We start from the raw sequence: 17,395 nt of genomic DNA on the forward strand, positions 1-17,395 counted from the left end.
ACTTCTTGGAAGCTTATAACACATCAGCATAGCCAAGGCTCAGAGAAGCCCTGCAATATAGGCTCCTGTTACCCTTTAGTGTGGAATTTCCCAAACTTATTTAACCACAGAGCCCTTCTTAACCAACCCCCCCCCCCCCCCCCACTGCCACACACACACACTCCCATAGCACATTTTCTGAAACGGACATAGGGAACCACTCAACTGATTGTCCCTTATTTTGCAGATGATCCAGAAGCTGAAAGGAAAGTGACCTGACCAAGGCTACAGATAGTGGCATCACACACATACCAGATCCTGGGTCTCCTGACCCCAGCCCACTGTTCCTGCTCCAGACCATGTTGCTTTGACATGCTAACAAGTCAGCTGATAACCCTGCAGCACCATACACCATCACAGGTAAGAGGAATGCAACTGCATTACCAACCTGGTCTCTTGGGTGGTTCTCAAGCCCCTTGTCCCCACTGAGCCTGAGGATGAGGGACTCAAGTCCACGTAGTCTGAGTAGGGCCTGTGGGTGGGAGAGTATGTAATGCAAGCCAGGCCAATCATGCTGTTGTAGCTCCCTGAGACGGTAGCGAATGGCTCAGGGATGCACTCATAATTCAAGTTGCGTCTAATGACTCCATCCCATTAGAATATTTTGGGGAAAATGGTTTTCCCCTGGAATTATGCTAAACTAGAAAAAATGGAGCTAGAGCTACCAAGAACTACCACACAGAAACAGCTCCTTCAAAACAAACTTGTAAAATGAGGGGAGGTCTTGGTTCCTTATACTATGCCTGAGCCCGATTCAGTCATGCTTGAGGCAGAACCTACCTCCAAAATTTAAATGACAGACCAACAAGTGCCTTAACCAGTTAGATGGAATTCTGCCACTTGTCAACAGAATCCTGCCTAATTTGAGTGTGAAGCAGATGGCCCACAATGTCATCACTAACCTGGCTTGGTAGACCTTCTTGATCAGGAGGTACCCCCAAGGTGCCACAGCACAGAACAGTCTTTTCTGCCCACCTTATCCCTATCCCCTACCCACTCTCAGACCGACATTATTACCCCCACTTCCCACCAAAAGAACACAGGTAGCCAAAGGCAGCTTGGGCAATACTTGATATACATCATACATTTATTAGTGAATATCCCTCTGAAATCAGCAACAATATTAAAAAAAATAATGATTGCACTACTTGGTCAAGCAGAACTAGCAACTTTCATTTTAAAAAAAGTACAAATCTGTTAAAAATTTCAATCAGTATACACATATATATAATACAACATACTAGTTATGTTAAATGCTACAAACCAATGTGAATCCAATGGAATGGAAAAAACCACACATTTAAGCTTTAAGAACCATTTTTTTCTCTATATATTAGCATTTTCTCAAATACATACATGGGAAAAATGAGGTAACTGTAAAATGTGCAAGGAACAGGGCCCCCCAATTACATATATTTTTATATATATGTATACATATATATATATATATATATATATGTATACATATATATATATAAAACCTTTCTAACACAGAACACAGGTGCTGGGCCCAGCCAGGGCTGGGGGATGGTGCCCACTGTCATGCCTAGGCCAGAAGTTGGTAAATAAAAGAGTAAACAATGACAAGCCCCCACCACAGGAAATCATTGGTAACATGGCATCTATAGCAAGGTCGGCAAATCACAAACATCCTAAATAATTGTTTATAAATCTTTTTTTAATGATTTTTTTTTTTTTTAATGTTGTGTTCCCCCCCCATAGCTGCTCGTTGGAATCATTGCTGCAGCCGACACACAATCCGAGAGCCTGTTTCCGCCTGCCCCAGGAACCTTAAGGATTCTGAAAACCTTTTGTTGGGGTGGGAAAGGGAGGGGGGGTTTGGAGAGGGTGGTTCTCTGTGTAAAACACGTGGGGTTTCAACACTGCTATAAATATAGAAACGTCACCTGGAGTTATATACAGTAAGACTTTGGGTTCTCCACGGGGGTGGGGCCAGGCTGATGGGGCCCCATGGCAGGCTGAGGGGACGCAGGGAGCCAGGGCCGCTGCGGGGAGAACGAGGGTGGTTGGAGCATCCCTGAGGCAGCAGGCGCCAGGGGCTGCCTGCTAGGATGTGCCGGCCCCACACGCGGTTCGTTCAGGGGCAGCAACCCCAGCTAGGGGTAGGACAGGAAAGGAACGGGACCAGGGAGGGAGAAGGTGGGAGCTCAGCCAGACCCTACAGGGGGCCTCCTCCAGACCTTGGAGGGCAGGGCTCAGGCTGGGAGGGGGCCCCTGGAGGTGGGATCCACGCCCTCCCTGGTCCCTGTCCTCCTGGGACTTCCTAGGAGGAGACTCGCCCAGTCAGATGGGAGATGGGCCCTGGCTGGAGGGAGAAATGCCCTGAAAAGCGTACGGTCCCGGTAGGCTCTGGGGACGTGTGCAGTACAGTGCATGGCAGTTATCAGCTGAGCACAGACCACCCCCCAACCCCACCCGTGACCGCCAGCCGCCCAGCCCAGCCCCAGCCACACGCATGCATGCAGACCAGGCGGCACCACCAGACCATTCCCGGCCCCCTGGGCACTTGGTCCTGGTTGGTCCCTGTATCCCCCCATTAAACCAAAAGAAAATAAATTGTTTAAAAATCCACACCCCCAAATCCTACACGCGATTTTGGGCCAAATGAATAAATAAAAACTGCTCCTCACGTTCATGCAAAACAACAGAGAGGGGAGATTGGGCATGGGTCTGGCCCCCATCAATGCCAGGGAGGGGTGGCCACGAAGAACACAGGAGGTCACTCTCCCCTGCATGGCCCAGGCCCCCTCAAGATACATGCCACCTCAGCTCAGAGCCTGTCTCCCACCTGCTCAGGAGGCTGGCTCTGATGCCCTCCAGCCTGGGGGTAGGGCTGGAATGTTGTGACTGGGGTGACAGTCCTTGAGGGAGCCAGACCCACCCCTCACAGCAGCCTGCATGGGGCTGGCTGCCTGAATCTGTCTGGGGTCAAGGCAGGAGGACCCAGGCCTGGGGCGCTCAGGAAATGGCTTCATGCCACCATCTGTCCACACACCTGTCAGTGCCACCCAGTCAGACGGCACACCATTTCAGTGCAAGAGACCAGGCAACCCAGGATGGAGCTCCCTTTGCCCACCCTGGGGCTGAGGATCTCCCCCAGCTGCACTGGGGTGGGGGATGGACACCTGGCTCCCAGGGCTGGCAGGTAAAGGAGACGGACTTGAGGGCAAACAGGAGGAAGACTGAGTTAGAGACACTCAGGCAGCTCCGTGGTGGGCAGACTGGCAGGCATATCGGGGCAGGAGTCTTTGGAGCTTGGCAAATGCAGGGGCTTATTGCAGGGGCTTCTCTCGGGGCTGACCCTGGCACCAGCTCTGGAGATGCAGGCGGGAATGACGGGGCAGGCCTGGGCCACTCCCTCCCCGTCCTCCCCAGGTCCCCCCAACCCGAGCTTCCAGAGCTTCGGGCAGGGTTATCCTGGGCAGCTGTGGGCCTCACTCAGCCTCCCTGGGCACCTCGGAGGCGTCGGCCCGGCAAATGGGACACGTCCGGTTGGCCTGGGGGAGCAGGCACACATCAGGCTCCACTCTTGCCTATCCCCCACCTCAGCTGGGTCTATTCTACTTCTGGGACTTGACCCCTGAACAGAGCCTCAACTTCTGGGTGATGACAAGGATAAGGGGGGAAACCCTCCAAGGTCCACCCACCTCCCTCACCACATGAGGAATACCCAGGATCTGGCCTGGGCTGCGTTACCTTTAACCACTTATCGACACACTTGGTGTGGAACTCGTGGTTGCAGGGGAGGACTCGGAGCAGCTGCCGTGCCTCGAAGTCACTGAAGCAGACAACACATCTAGAAGGAGGGCACTGAGTGTTACTTCCATACTAACAGCAGAGGGAGGCTCACTACATAGCACAAAGTCCCCTGGAGGAAGGGGTCCCCCTGGAGGAGACAGGGGCACAGTACTCACAGTGTCTGCTCTGACTGATGGCTGTCTGGGTTAAAGCGGTACGATGGGAGCTGCTCGATGTCCGCTTTGGTGAGGCCTCGGGGCTTCGCATCTCCTAGCCGCTCTGCCAGATTCAGGAGGGCCTGGATACAGACAGGAGGGTAGGGTCATTAGTGCTCAAGGCCAGAGGTCCCCCAAGCTCCTACCTCCCAGGACAGTGCTCCACGGGACCTCATAGTTCTCCATCTCCACATCATCCACGTCGAGATCCAGGCTGATGGTGGGCCCCATTGCTGTTGGTGACATTGGCAGCATCGAGCTGGGGGAGACAGGTGTGGGGGACCCAGGGTCAAGGTCAGTAGGTGTAGGGGGTGCAGAGCTGCTCCCGACTCCCTCCGTGAAACAAAGCCCAGAGCTCTGCACCATTCACACCAGGGCTCCAGTGTTTGTCCCAGGACATTATAGGAGAGCAAGGAACCCAGCTGGTGGGTGCTGAGAGTATGTGTGGTTTAGTGGGAACGCCAGATGGCTTCAGAGGTCCTGGGTACCTCCTGGGGCTATGTTTGGGTCCAACAACTGGAGGCCCCAGGAGACCAGAGCACCAGGGCTCTGGGGCAGATGTGCTGGTACTTACAGGAAGTAGGGCAGGAAGCTGGGGTAATACGGTGGCGGGGGTGGCGGTGGGGGTGGCGGGGGCAGCGGCTGTTGCAGGCGGTATCTCTGGGTGCTCAGTCTCCGAGGCATCATGTGGGAATATGGCTGTGAGAGGGGTGCCAGGTGCAGATCAGACCAGTGGGCCTGTCTCCTGATCGCCCTAGAGTCTGGGTGGGGGTGCTACTTACCACACCAAAGGACAGCTCCTGGTGCAGTGGATCATGGGGCAGGTAGTGCAGGGGCATAGATGGGGACAGGGCTGGGCCTGGGGCAGAGGTGGAGTAGGTGAAGCTCCCCAGGGGATGCTGGTCCCCCCGCAGGTCCACATCATTGTCAAGCCGCTGCAGGGGCTGGAAGAGGCAAGGGTGGGTCAGCCAGAGTCAGCAACAAGGGAAGCCCCGCCCCCCATACCATGCCCTATAGCATCAAACCCATCGCCCAGACTCACCATACGTGGATGCTGGGCCTGCAGCGATACAAACTGCCCAAGAGGTGCCATGTGGGCAGGCTGGGGGTGTGGGGCTGGCGGTGGGGGGTGCAGGATGTAGTGGTCACTGGAGATGAGGTGGGGGTAGGCCTGATAGGGCACAGGGAGCTGCTGCATGGTACACGCCTGGATCAGCTGCCAAGAGAGGGGGTGTGGGGGGTGTACTGTAGAATGTTCTTCTAGGCTCTGGGTTGGGGCTATGCTTGTGCTGAGAACCAGGAGCCATTCCATTCATTGAGAGGTCCCCACAGAAGCCCTGTGGACCATCCCATCCCTGCTAGAGGCCACTTAGGCAGGACACTACACTCTTAAGGCCCTTAGTTAACAATTCCAAACCAAAAGGCAGGTACTGGGGTGCAGGAAGGTCCCTAAACCCCAGGTGCTAACTGTACATGAGCGCACACATGCTTTACTGAACAGTGTTGGGGCCTGGAACTGGGCAGATGCTTTGATAGCCTTGACGGCTATCATAAACTTGACTTGCTTCTACTGCTGGCCTGTGTCTGGGGCTTTCAGGTAGTAGTGGGGCAGGAGGTGAAAGCACTCACTCACCGGGGGTGGGAGGCAGCAGAGGGGGTAGTGCTGCCCGCTGAACATCACGGAGCATGCTGGGAGCTGCTGGGCACTGCAGCCAGGGATGTGTTGGCCTGTAGGCAAGGGGAAGCCTTGGGTCGTCACTGTGGTGACTGTGTAGGACAGAGGGACGGGTCCCTGGTGCACCTGTGGGTGGACAGAAAACCCAAGAACTGTAGGGAGGAAACCTGGCCATGCTGCTGCCCCTAAATGAGAAAACCCTGCTGGACCAGCTCCCTTCCCTTCTCTAGTGGGGTCCTACCTAGGTACAGACCTGGCTGTCCCCCTGCCCCAAGCCCTAAAGGGCAGAGAGAACCCTCTGGGAAACCTGGGAGGGGCTTCCAGCTCAACCACTCATCCACTGTGTAGTCCCAAAGGCAGCCCTTTCCTTCTCTGGGCCTCGATTTACCAGCCTGTAAAACAGGGCTAATAATGCCTCACTGAACATGCAATGAGTTAAGGAAAGTGCAATCAGGGCTCCACTATCTCTGGTCCTCAGACAGGTTTGCTAGAGACTGGTAGGGAGGGGCCCCGCAGGGTGGGGAAACAGGTGAAGGGTGTTCTGCCTACCTGCTCGTGGAGATCAACCATGAACGGGCTCTGTTGAGAGGCTGGGTGCAGCATTCGGGGGCTCCTGCCGGCAGGAGCCGAGGCTCGGTGCTCCTCTACAGGGAGGTGTGGTCGGGACGGTGGCTGCTGGGAGGGTAAGTGCTCATCCTGGGCAGGCAGGCTGGCCAGGGGGCCCTCGCGGCTGGGGCTGCACCACAGAGAGGAGGCCCCAGTAGGACTGAGGGGAGCCACTCATTCAGAGAGCATGGAGAGAAGCCAAGGTCACTACCCACTGGGGAAGGAAGAAAGCTCAGGGCCCTATGCCCCACCCTCCCAGCCCCTATTCCCCAACCCAAGCTGACAGCCCCAGCACCAGGGGCTCTAGGCTCTGCAGGACTAGGAGGTTCCTTCCTACCTTCCCCGGAGCTGGCCCGGGGTACTGCTGGGTCCTACAGAGAATTGCCGCTGACCCACAGGGGCAGAGGGTGGCCACCTAGTCACTGCCAGAGCCCATGGTCGCATCAGGGGTGGCACAGGGCTAGAGGGGCTGGGCCAGGGCTCACAACCCTAGGAGGCAAACAGATAAACAAACTGAGGCACAAAGAAGTCCAGTCACTTGCCCCATTAGGGACTGCAGAGACAGAATCAAATCTCAGGAGTCCAATTCCAGGGGCCACAGATGTCCATCACACCCTGTGCTCCACGTGTAGTGTGTACTCTGTCTGGGTCTGGCCTTCTTGGCACTGGGGTTTAGGGATGACAGATCAGGGACAGGGAGCCCAGGCCTCAGTTTCCTGCTCTATGAAATGGGGTCAAGTTCCCATTCAGGGTTATGGTGAGTTCAGAGGGCTGGCCAGCATGGTTCCCTCACAGTAGGGTTCCCAGGGCACCTTGTCCTGGTGTGGAGGTCTACAACTTCAATCTCCAGGAAGCTGGGGTTCCTGGGAGGGCACTCCAGCTTCCTCCCTTCTACTGGGGTGGCTCGGGGTCAATTCCAATCAGGCTTTCTCTTTCCAGTATTGCCAGGTAAGAGGTTCTGACCTGGTTCCTGCCCTCAGGGGCTCCAAATTCAAGTTAGTTTTCTATCTTTCCATAACCAGCTCCCGCAGTGTCTACCCACATGTGACTTTATTTACTCTTTAAGGAAGGCACTGTCAGCTCCATTTCTTTTTTTTTTTTTTTTTTAATTTTTTTAATGTTTATTTTATTATTTTTGAGACAGAGAGAGACAGAACATGAACAGGGGAGGGGCAGAGAGAGAGGGAGACACAGAATCGGAAGCAGGCTCCAGGCTCTGAGCCATCAGCCCAGAGCCCGACGCGGGGCTCGAACTCACAGACTGCGAGATCGTGACCTGAGCCGAAGTCGGGCACTTAACCGACTGAGCCACCCAGGAGCCCCTGTCAGCTCCATTTCAAGAAAGAGAAGACTGAGGCTCACAGAGAGGAAGAGACTTGTCCAAGTGTTCAAAGCTGGGAGGTGAGCTGGCCACAAGCCTCTCACTGCACCCTGCTGCCAGCAGGGAGGGGTCCAGCCCAAGGGCTTCACAGGAGGTGATGAAGGAAGTGGCCACTGGTGGATGGGTGGGTCTGGCATACAGCCAAGCCCTTGCTCTGGGGGCATAACACAGCCCTCAAGTGGAGGTGGGGCTTGCTGAGAAAAAAGGGGAACTGAGAACCTAAAGGAGGAAGTTGGGAGGAAAAGGGGTGGGGCAGGTCTCCTCTCGGGTAGGAGTTGGGGGTCCAAGTGGGATAAGCTGCAGGGCCACAATTTATTTACTCCAGACACTGGGATGAGGCCCTGGCAGAGAGAATGCTAGAACCTATCAGGCCCTGCAAAGCCAAAGGTTGCATCAAATAGGACCAGCCCTTTGCTGTTCCTGCCACAGGAAGGCCCCCTCTAGCCACCCCTTCTCCATCTGACAAAACTCCTATGCATCTCTGATACCCAGGGTTGTGGTGAGTTCTCTGATACCCAGCTTTCAGTGTTGCCTCCCTGACACAGCTTGGGAGCCAGTGTACCAACACAACACCCTCAACATTTTGTTTTTTCCTGCCAACAGTGGCAAGAACATTTCCTCTGTGCTCAGCTTTACAAGCCTGGGCCCTAAATCTCAAAAAACCAGGCTGCAGAGGAAACTCTTCACTTGCTAGGGCAGCACCTGGCCAAGGCCACAGCCAGGAAGTGTTAAGAGCTGTAATTCACACTTCTCCCATCTAACTTGAGTTCTGGCACTTGGCAGAAAGGCAGGCAGGGCCCAGTGACCAGCTTGTGTTCAGCACTGATCTGGGAAATGTACACTAGAAAGCCAATCACACAGGTCCAAGGCCACAGTCTACCAACAATGAAGTTGGTGCCCATGATTAAAAATTGGGAGATTACAGGGGTGCCTGGGTGACTCAGTCGGTTAAGTGTCCAACTTTGGCTCAAGTCATGATCTCACAGTTAGTGAGTTCGAGCCCCATGTTGGGCTTTGTGCTGACAGATCAGAGCCTGGAGCCTGCTTTGGATTCTGTGTCTCCCTCTTTCTCTGCCCCTCCCCACCCCTCAAAAATAAACATTAAAAATCTTTTTCCAATTGGGAGATTATATAAAAATCTGGCCTTCCCTGAAAGAAAAAAAAAAAAAAAAAAAAGGAGACAATCTGGTCCCATTAGGCCCTCATTTCTGCTTGGCGCCCTCACTCAGAGCATGCATGAACTTTCCCCCCAGGCCACTCCAGGCCCATTCCCTAGCTGCCCACCATAGGTAACTAGGTTTGTAACCCCTGGTGTGGGCCAAGGGCACATCCTTACACACACAGCCTTCCAGATTCTTGCTGACAATCCAGCCTAGCAAACAAAGGCCAAGAGAGACTCAGAGTAAACCCCCCAAATATCTGAAACAATAAACTCCTAGGTCACTCCAGACCTTCTGGATCAGAATCTTTGGAGGCTGGGGAACAAGGACACCTATATTTTCTATCAAATTCACAAGCAGTTTCTACAACACAGCCAGGTTTGGGAACCTGTGCTCTAATGGACCTCAGAGATCCTGGGAGCCCACAGTCCTATTGATGAGGAATATTAACAATAATAACTATGACACCTCGCATGTGTCATCTTGAGTCCTCATAGCAACCCTCATAAGGACACTGAGGCTCAGAGAGGTGAGGTCCAAGGCCTGTCAGCCAGAGTTGTGAGTGCACTGGGACACGATCCAGGCAGTGGCTTCAATGGTTTCTCTTGTGCCAGGCTGCCCTGCTGAACTCTGGGGGGTGTGGATGCCACAGAGGCCCAGGTACATGGGAATCTTCTCTGTGGCCAGCCCCTTCAAAAACACCCATTCCTCAGGAAAGGTTAAGTGGCAAGGAGCTGAGAAACCAGATCAGCAGACAGAAGGGCCTCCTCCAGCTGTAGATGATTGTGCCGAAGGTGAAAGCATCAACCCTTGCATTCTTACACATGATACCCCAACTTCTGGCCAGAGTCTTGGACACATCGCTTCCCCTCTCTGAGCCTCAGCTCCTTCACCTATAAAATAGGAACAGCCCAATAACCACTTCCCAATGGACTGGCAAGGACTGCTCAAGGGCAGAGGTGATTTTCAAAGCTCAGGTGTGAATGATCACTATCAGAAATTAAGATAGGCTGACCTCCTAGCTGACTCTGGCTCACAAGCAAAAATGAGATGCCACTTCAAGCGCTCTAAGTGCTAGCTGGGAAATGTGCCTCCCTAGGGGAAAACTCCAGCTGGCAAGTGAGGGGCACCTGGTTCTTGGAAGTCCTACCAAGAACACAAGTTGTACAGAGGGGACACACCCACTTCACAGTTGAGGAAACTGAGACATGGAGAAAGGAAGTAACTTACTCTAGCTCACAAAGCCAGAGAAACAGAACTAGTCTTGCCTGGCTAGCCCTCTAGGCCCCCACCTCCTGACTCTCTCATTAGCATCAGTATCCCCAATAACCACCTTATCCCAAGTCTCTTTTTCCAGTCCCTAAAGGGGATCTCAAGAGTTTTCTGTTTCAGGCACCCATGACTAACACTATTGTGGTGACGCAAGTGAGGCCCAGAGATGGAGCTATCAACTTGCTCAAGGTCAAACAGCAAGGGTGGCCAGGTAACCACCCTCATCAATTCCTCTGCCCTTCCATAGTCCTGTGCTGTGCTCTCTTAAGGTCTGGGCAAATGGGTCTTGAGAGTCCCATCCCTAAATCCAATCTTGCCTGGAAACAGGAACCACACTTTGCATCCACCCCTCTCCCCCAGGAGGTAGCCAAATCCCTACTTCCAGGGCCCCAAACAGCCATCCCAATCCTAGTCTAGGGAGCCCCAGCCAAGTCATTTGCCCCTGGGTGATGTTTGCAGGAACAAGGGCTGTTTTGCTGTTAAGCAAAGCCAGCCTCTGAGAGCATGAGTAGACTCAGGCAGGATGAGAAGCCGCCTCCACCCCAAGGGGCAGGCTAGGCCACCACTGCCTGGTGGGCAAGCAGAGCTCCCCAACATGTGCTGCCTGGAGGTAGCTGAGGGCAGGACCATCAGGCTCCTGGCTAGGAGTCCTTGGCCAGCCCAGGTTCCCTAGATGACCTTGATCAAGGAAATCTCTCTGCTTCCATGAGCCTCAGTTGTCACAGCTGTGAAATGGGGGTGGAAATCTCCCCTTCTTAGAATGCCCAAATAAAGCCAGAAGAAACAAGACGCAAGAAACCAGGTGGTCACATTAGCGGGCAGGGGAAACCAGTGTTCTGAGGGGCCGGCCCCTCCTCAACGCGAACTCGATGCGGGTTGCGGGGCTTTGGGGAGCTTACTCAGCCTCCCTTACCCGGGGATAGTGGGGCCCGAGATGTAGACACCCGCCCGAAGAGGGGTCTCCCACGTCCTCCTCTCACTCCTTTGTGCCGTGCTCGGAAGGGCATGGGGGGGCGGGAGGCCAGACTGCGGCGTTGGGGCCAGCGCGCTGTGACTTTAAGAGCCGAGGATCCCGGACCATGTGCTCGGCGTGAGACAAAAGCAACAACAAAGGAAGTGGCGGTGGCAGGGGGAGGGGGCGGCTCCTTCCTCTCCAACCGCAACACTCAGTCTCCGGAGAAGGGAGACTCGACCTGGCCTTGGGAGGTTGCGGGAGGGGGAGGTGGTGGTGGTAATCCTCCTTGATTCTAGAGGTCTCGCCGTCCCCCTCCGGACCGCCCGTGATTAACCCCTGCAGAGCCAGCTACACCACAGCCCCCAGCCCCAGGGGAGAGGGGAAGGAGTTCCAGGGATGCGGAAATAGGGAGTTGGGGCTCTGGCCCCTACTCACCTTCGGCCGCCAGGCCACACGTTGGCTCCTTTGTTCCCGATCTAGGACGGCCAAGCTGGGCAGAGGGGAGGGGGGCTGCCTGGACCCTTTAAGAGCCCCCGCCCTGCGGAACAATGTGCTCCCCTCCCCACCCCCCGGTCCGGGGGCAGTACAGCTCCTTCCGGGGCCCTTTCTTTGTTGTCGGTCCGCCGGCGTCTGCCTCGCGAGGCCCACGCGCGGTCTGCCTCCCTCAGCCCAGGCCCTCCGGGAGCGGGAGGCGGCGCAGGACGCAGCCCGGTTTGCGCAGCTGCGGGCCGCTGGCCCTTTAAGAACTGTCCGCGGCGGCAGCGGAATGTAACAAACCCCACATTTGATTCACAACATTCGAAGCGGCGGGGTCGCGCGCTGGGCGGGAGGGGGGCTCGCGGGGGCGCGCCGTGAGGTTCCGGCAAACAGTAGCCGGCTGCTGCCCGCGGCAGCCCCGCCAAGAGCTCCGCCCCGCGGGCGCCATGAGAGCCAATCACTTGCGGCGACTCGGCACGTGATTAACAGGACGCCATCTTGAGGCCAGATTTTTTTTAAAACCTCCTTCTTGCCCCCACCTTCGCACTTAAAGTGACCGCAGTCACCACAGGCAAGGGGCGGGGCCACATGGCCTGAGCTAAAGATGGGAGACCCCGGGTTGGGCAAGACCAACCGGCTGCAACTCGAACTTGATATGCAAACGCGCGAACCATTCGCGCCTCTGAGGCTCAGTTTCCCTGCCGGAGAAATGAGTCCCGCTAGGAGAGCCGCAGCCCGGACTTACTGTGTCATGGTCTTCTCTTCCGGGACAGGGCGCCGCGTGAGACACTGAAGTGCAATGGGACTGACCTTCGACGGGGCGGGAGCGGCCTCTTAAGCCAGCCCGAGTGGGTTAGGAAGGCTCTAACAGCCTTGGGTCGGCAACCTCCCCGGAGATGACGTCAGCCCCAAGAGCTACCGCGCCGCGATGACATCATGGCCTGGCCGCCCTACATCTCCTTGTTTATACTACGCGGCAGCTTTAAAAAGCTGGGAGGGCCTGGATTGCCCAACGGACCAATAGCGGGCAACCCAGGCAAACGAACTAACGCCTGTGAGGCAGGGTGATTGGTCCTGCTTGCGCTGACGTCACAGAGACATTTAACCGCCCCACCCCCAGCGTGGCCCGGGAAAGGGGCGGGGAACAGTTTGAAGCTTGAGCCGCAGTTGTCGGGAGCTCTGGGTGCTTTCAGCGCGTGGCTATGAGAGCTTAGTCTCCTCAGCGGAGGGCTTTAACGGTATTGGGGAATTAAGCCCAGTGGAGTCTTCAGTTTCCCACTGTACTTCTCCCAGCAGCGATGAGACGGAGGGATGACCACGACATTTTACAGATGGGTAAAGAGAATCAAGGGGGGGCGGGGTGGGCGTCACTCACCCCAGGTCACACAGCTAGGAAGTGTGGCTGAACAGATATTTGAATTAAAACCAAAACCGAGCTTCGTTCTCCTTTGCCTAATAATACTGGGGCAGACATTATACAAAGTAGGGTATTGCCTCCACATCGATTATTTAAGAATAAAAGTCAGTAATACTCTATCCCAGAGCTGGGCACAGGCCGAAAAGAATGATGTGTGCAATAACCAATAACTGGACTCTTCTGCATGGGGCTGCACTGACATAGGGCCACCTGCAAGACAGCCCTAAACAAGATGCCAGTGCAAAACGTTAATATTTGTTAAACCTTTGTGTTGGCCTACTGGAGGTGTGGTGGTGTCATTTTCTATGCTTCTTTGGTGTACTTCATAATCCCAAATTTAAAAATAAAAATTGAAAGCAATTTCCTGAACAGAATGTAACAGTATGTATCAATTTTTCTGAAATTGGATATATATGATATCTCCATAGAATATTTTTGGAAGGATATTCAGGAACTAACAACTGTCCTCAGGGAAAACTGGAAGAGAGTATGGGGTCAGGAGGACAGACTTTTTATTGTATATGCTTGTGTACATTTGCTCTTTTTAAAAAACCCTGTACAATCTGGGGAGGGGGATGGGTGAAATAGGGTATGGGGGTTAAAGAGTACACTCTTCATTTTGAAAAAATAACAATAAAGAAAGAGAAAAAAACATGTACAATATAGCCTATAGAAAATCGTGAAGAAAATTACTGTAAAGGTATGTTTTAAATCTTGTAAACATTAAAACAGGGGTGCCTGGGTGGCTCAGTCGGTTAAGCGTCTGACTTCAGCTCAGGTCACGATCTCACAGTCTGAGTTCGAGCCCCACGTCAGGCTCTGTGCTGACAGCTCAGAGCCTGGAACCTGCTTCAAATTCTGTCTTCCTCTCTGTCTGCCCCTCCCCTGCTCACATTCTCTCTCTCTCTGTCACTCTCTCTCAAAAATAAACATTAAAAACTTAAAAAACATACTTAAAAAAAAGGGATTAAAACATCAGTTCACTTAAAGTCAGAAAATCTCCCTTCAAAAGGTATCCAATGGAAACAATCCAGAAGGAGGTTTGGGGAACAGAGATGCTTATCCAAGTGTTGTTTAGACCAGCAACAATCTGTTACAGCACTGTGGATGTGCAGCCAGCAACGCAAGGAAGATGGTACCCAGGGGTGGTTTGCAGATGCCTAAGCACAGGAGATCAAGTTCGTGATGCAGTACTATAGATGTTACCTGCCAAACTCTATCCATCAGTTAAAACTAGGCGTGCTTGAGAATGAATGGGAAAGTACACGGTGATACCTTTCTCTAACCCACTTCCTTATCATCAACTCTCCCTTCTCCTATATCCCTCCCAACCTTTTATTTTTCCCCACTATGTAAAAGCAACTAGAAAATCTTTCCCTCATTGGAAGATGCTACATTGTTAAAACCACCCTCCTGCTTGCCTCTGTAGGGACAGAACTGCAATGGCTCCCTGCTGCCTGCCTTTTGGGCTATAATTAACAAACTTCCCCCACCCTTTCAGGCTCACCTCTCCCCAGTCCTCCCACAACCATGATGGTGCACCCGCTGACCTTCCCTGCCTGAGATACCCTCCCTCTTCCTTTCTATCAGTCTATTCTTCTCTGTCCTCGGGGCTCTGTTCTCATCTCACCTCTTACAGGAAGCTCTGGGGTCTCCATTTTGTACTGAACTCCCTAATCTCTGAACCCAGGCCTAGACCTACCCTAACCTTCACTTCATACCATTTAATTCGCACACAGCACTGTCAGTCATTTTGCTGCATGTCTCCATAATCCCCTCTGGTCTAAGGGGATCCAGAATTTTTAAATACACTATCATCCAGTCTTCATTGGAAGGCCTCATTTTATGGGTGAGGATCCGAGGCCTAAGGAGTGAAATGATTTGCCCAAGGCCACGCTGAGAACAGTGAGGCCACTCCACCCTGAGAAAGCATTCACCCACAACCAAGTCATGGACTTTAAAGCTACTAAACCTCTGACTATACAATTCTACTTAAAACATCATCACCCCTTACCTCTGGCAAAATCCTGCTCAACCTTTGAGGTTCAGCTCAAAGACTGCCTCCTCGGAACCCCCCTGACCTGTCTTCTGGCACTCAGCTGCTTTGGCTTCCTTATTACACAGCAAGACTGCTACCACATTGCATCATGACAGCATTAGCTATCTCCATGGGGCTGCTCCCCGACCCCAGCAGGGGCTGGCTCACACTGGGTGGTGGATGCCCAAGGAAGGGGCTCTGGGCTTGACTCTTACTTCTGATGCTACAGGGCCAGGAAAACCCTGCCCTGTCTTCTCTCATGATGACCCTCTTACTCCCCTGAGAGGCCCTCAGCAAATCCCCACAGCCCCTCAGGGATCCCCCACGGCCAGAGGCCAGTAACACATCTCCTCCTGATCTGAAATACCTTCCTGGGCACATGCAGAATCACTCTGGAGGAAGTGGGAAGGAGGCTCAATTTTACCAGATTTTCCAGAGAAGCCACGAGTCCGTTTTCCTGTGAAATCTCCCCTCAGGTTAACCCCCAGGTCCTCTGCTCTGGAATCCCAATGTGGTGATGTGGCCTGCACACCTGTGTGCCTCATTCTCCTCACTCCACCCAACTCCACCCCTGCCCGCTTGAAGACAGGTTGTGTTTTCATCTCACAGCTGAGGAAAGTGGCTCAGGAAGTGCCTCTCCCTGCCTCAGATCTGGGGAAGTGGGGCCCAGTGGGCTCCAGAAGCCACAGGTGGGAGCAGCTCACTCTTAACCCAAGCATCTGCAGGGAGGTTCTGTGGAGAAATTAGAGTTCTAGGGTCTCCTGCACAGTCTAAGCAAGTCCCATCCTAATCATCTTTTCACTGGTCCTCCCAATGACCTAAGAGCTAGGTGCCAGCGTTTTGCAGATGAGGAAATGGGTGAGGGGATACGCCTCAGCCATCAAGGGGCAAACCTGCGATCACATTCTAATCTCACACCAGAACCAATACAAATGCCAAAGCAGAGTCCGCAAAGGTTGCTCAACAGTCAAAAGCACAGATGTCCAAAGGCAAGAGTAGACCATGGAGGCTCAAAGGTGGATGAGCAGCAGAGGATTCAAATCCTAGTGCCTCCTAGTGCCTAGTGTAACACTGGATGTTACATTCCAGCTTCCACCCCCAAGCCTCCTCTTGAGATGCGAGGGATTCCACTTTGGCAGGAAGAAGTGGGGAGGGGACCCCCCCGGGACACCACCCCCCCCCCCCCCCCGCCAGCCAAGAGCTTGGACAGCTGGCTGCTTCCATTCCTCCCTCAGGGTCAGAAAGCACCCCATTCCTTTCTTCTAGGACCCCTCAAATCCTCCTCCAGACACAGGGCCCAGTAGCCTTCCCAGGTGGAGTTTGCAGAACACAGAGATTGAGGGATCACCCAAGGACACACAGCACAGCCTGGTAGAGCCAGCTCAGGATGCAGACCTCCTAGCTACCACAGAGCATCAGAGATCTGAGCCCAGAGCCTCACAACCGGGTGGGGACTGATGGGCTCCCTGCCAAATCCTCTCTGCTCAGGTCATGCCCGAACACGTCGCCCTCACATCTGAGCTCCAAGCTTTGGCTCCCCTAAAAAGAAGTGTTTGTGGACATGGGGGGAGGATGGGGTGTCTGTAAAGGTATTCCTGGACCTGGGGCTCTGGCTTTGACTCGGATCAGTTATTTGGCTTCTCTCCACCTCAGTCTTACCTGTAAAATCAGAACAGTGACCCTAGTGACAGATGACATTTACTGAGCACTTAGTGTGCACCACTGTTATTCATCTACTATAGGCTACTGAGGAGGACAGGCATACACTGATGGTTAAATACATGTGAAGCCAGCCTCTCTGGGCTTGGAACATGGCTCTGCCTCTTATTAGGTCCTCGAGCTTGAGGAAGTCACCACCTCTTTGAGGCTCCGTTTGGCCAGGTGTAAAACGGAGGTGAGAGCACCTCCGTGAATCAATAGTGGCTCTATGTGTGCATCTTCGCGGTACCCGCCCAACTTTCTGAGTCTGAGTCTGCACTTCAATGTGTGAGCTTTGTGGGTATGGTGTTGGAAAGGGCTCACCTTTCTGACTCCTTTCCCTCTGCACTTCTGGTCACTGTGACTTCCAGGGTCTGCAGAGGTGGGAGCAGGTAGTATCACATCGTCCAGAGATGAAAACCGGAGGCTGCAGGAGTGCGGGCGCCTGGCAAACCCAGGGAGAGGAGTCCAACCGAATTCCCCATTTTCCCTCCATCTTATATTTCTCCCCTACTGAGAGGGCCAGCTTCCTACCCCCGTCCTGCCCACACTGCCGCCCCGAAGCCCCCACCCCACCAGCTCGATTCGAGCTTAGTGATCCTCAGGCAGCGGAAGCTGTGTGACCCTGGGCAAGACACAGACCCTCTCTGGACCCCTCGGCGTTCTGACATCCTGAAAGCTGTAACAACGGCGCTGGGTTTGC

At 53.9% G+C, this 17,395-nt stretch overlaps 1 protein-coding gene across 16 annotated transcripts; it reads right to left on the reverse strand.

The window, feature by feature from the left end:
- Positions 1-1,097: 1,097 nt before the first annotated feature.
- On the reverse strand, positions 1,098-17,144 carry RNF44 (ring finger protein 44). 16 transcript variants are annotated; one of them, XM_058724026.1, is made up of 11 exons: positions 17,017-17,144; positions 6,632-6,783; positions 6,238-6,454; positions 5,647-5,814; positions 5,056-5,229; positions 4,796-4,957; positions 4,588-4,712; positions 4,185-4,272; positions 3,975-4,096; positions 3,757-3,856; positions 1,098-2,045 (listed from the first exon to the last, which is right to left on the reverse strand). In XM_058724026.1, the coding sequence occupies exons 2-11, from the start codon at positions 6,736-6,738 to the stop codon at positions 1,953-1,955; spliced, it is 1,356 nt and encodes a 451-aa protein (XP_058580009.1). In that variant the 5' UTR covers positions 6,739-6,783; positions 17,017-17,144; the 3' UTR covers positions 1,098-1,952. The 16 variants fall into 16 exon arrangements, with proteins under 16 accessions (XP_058580009.1, XP_058579902.1, XP_058579912.1 ...); XM_058723919.1 differs by having other exon boundaries at positions 6,238-6,424; positions 17,017-17,137; XM_058723929.1 differs by having other exon boundaries at positions 1,098-3,557; positions 6,238-6,424; positions 17,017-17,137.
- Positions 17,145-17,395: the final 251 nt, after the last annotated feature.

The sequence above is a fragment of the Neofelis nebulosa genome, chromosome 1 (assembly GCF_028018385.1).
Source record: "Neofelis nebulosa isolate mNeoNeb1 chromosome 1, mNeoNeb1.pri, whole genome shotgun sequence".
NCBI classification, from domain to species: domain Eukaryota; kingdom Metazoa; phylum Chordata; class Mammalia; order Carnivora; family Felidae; genus Neofelis; species Neofelis nebulosa.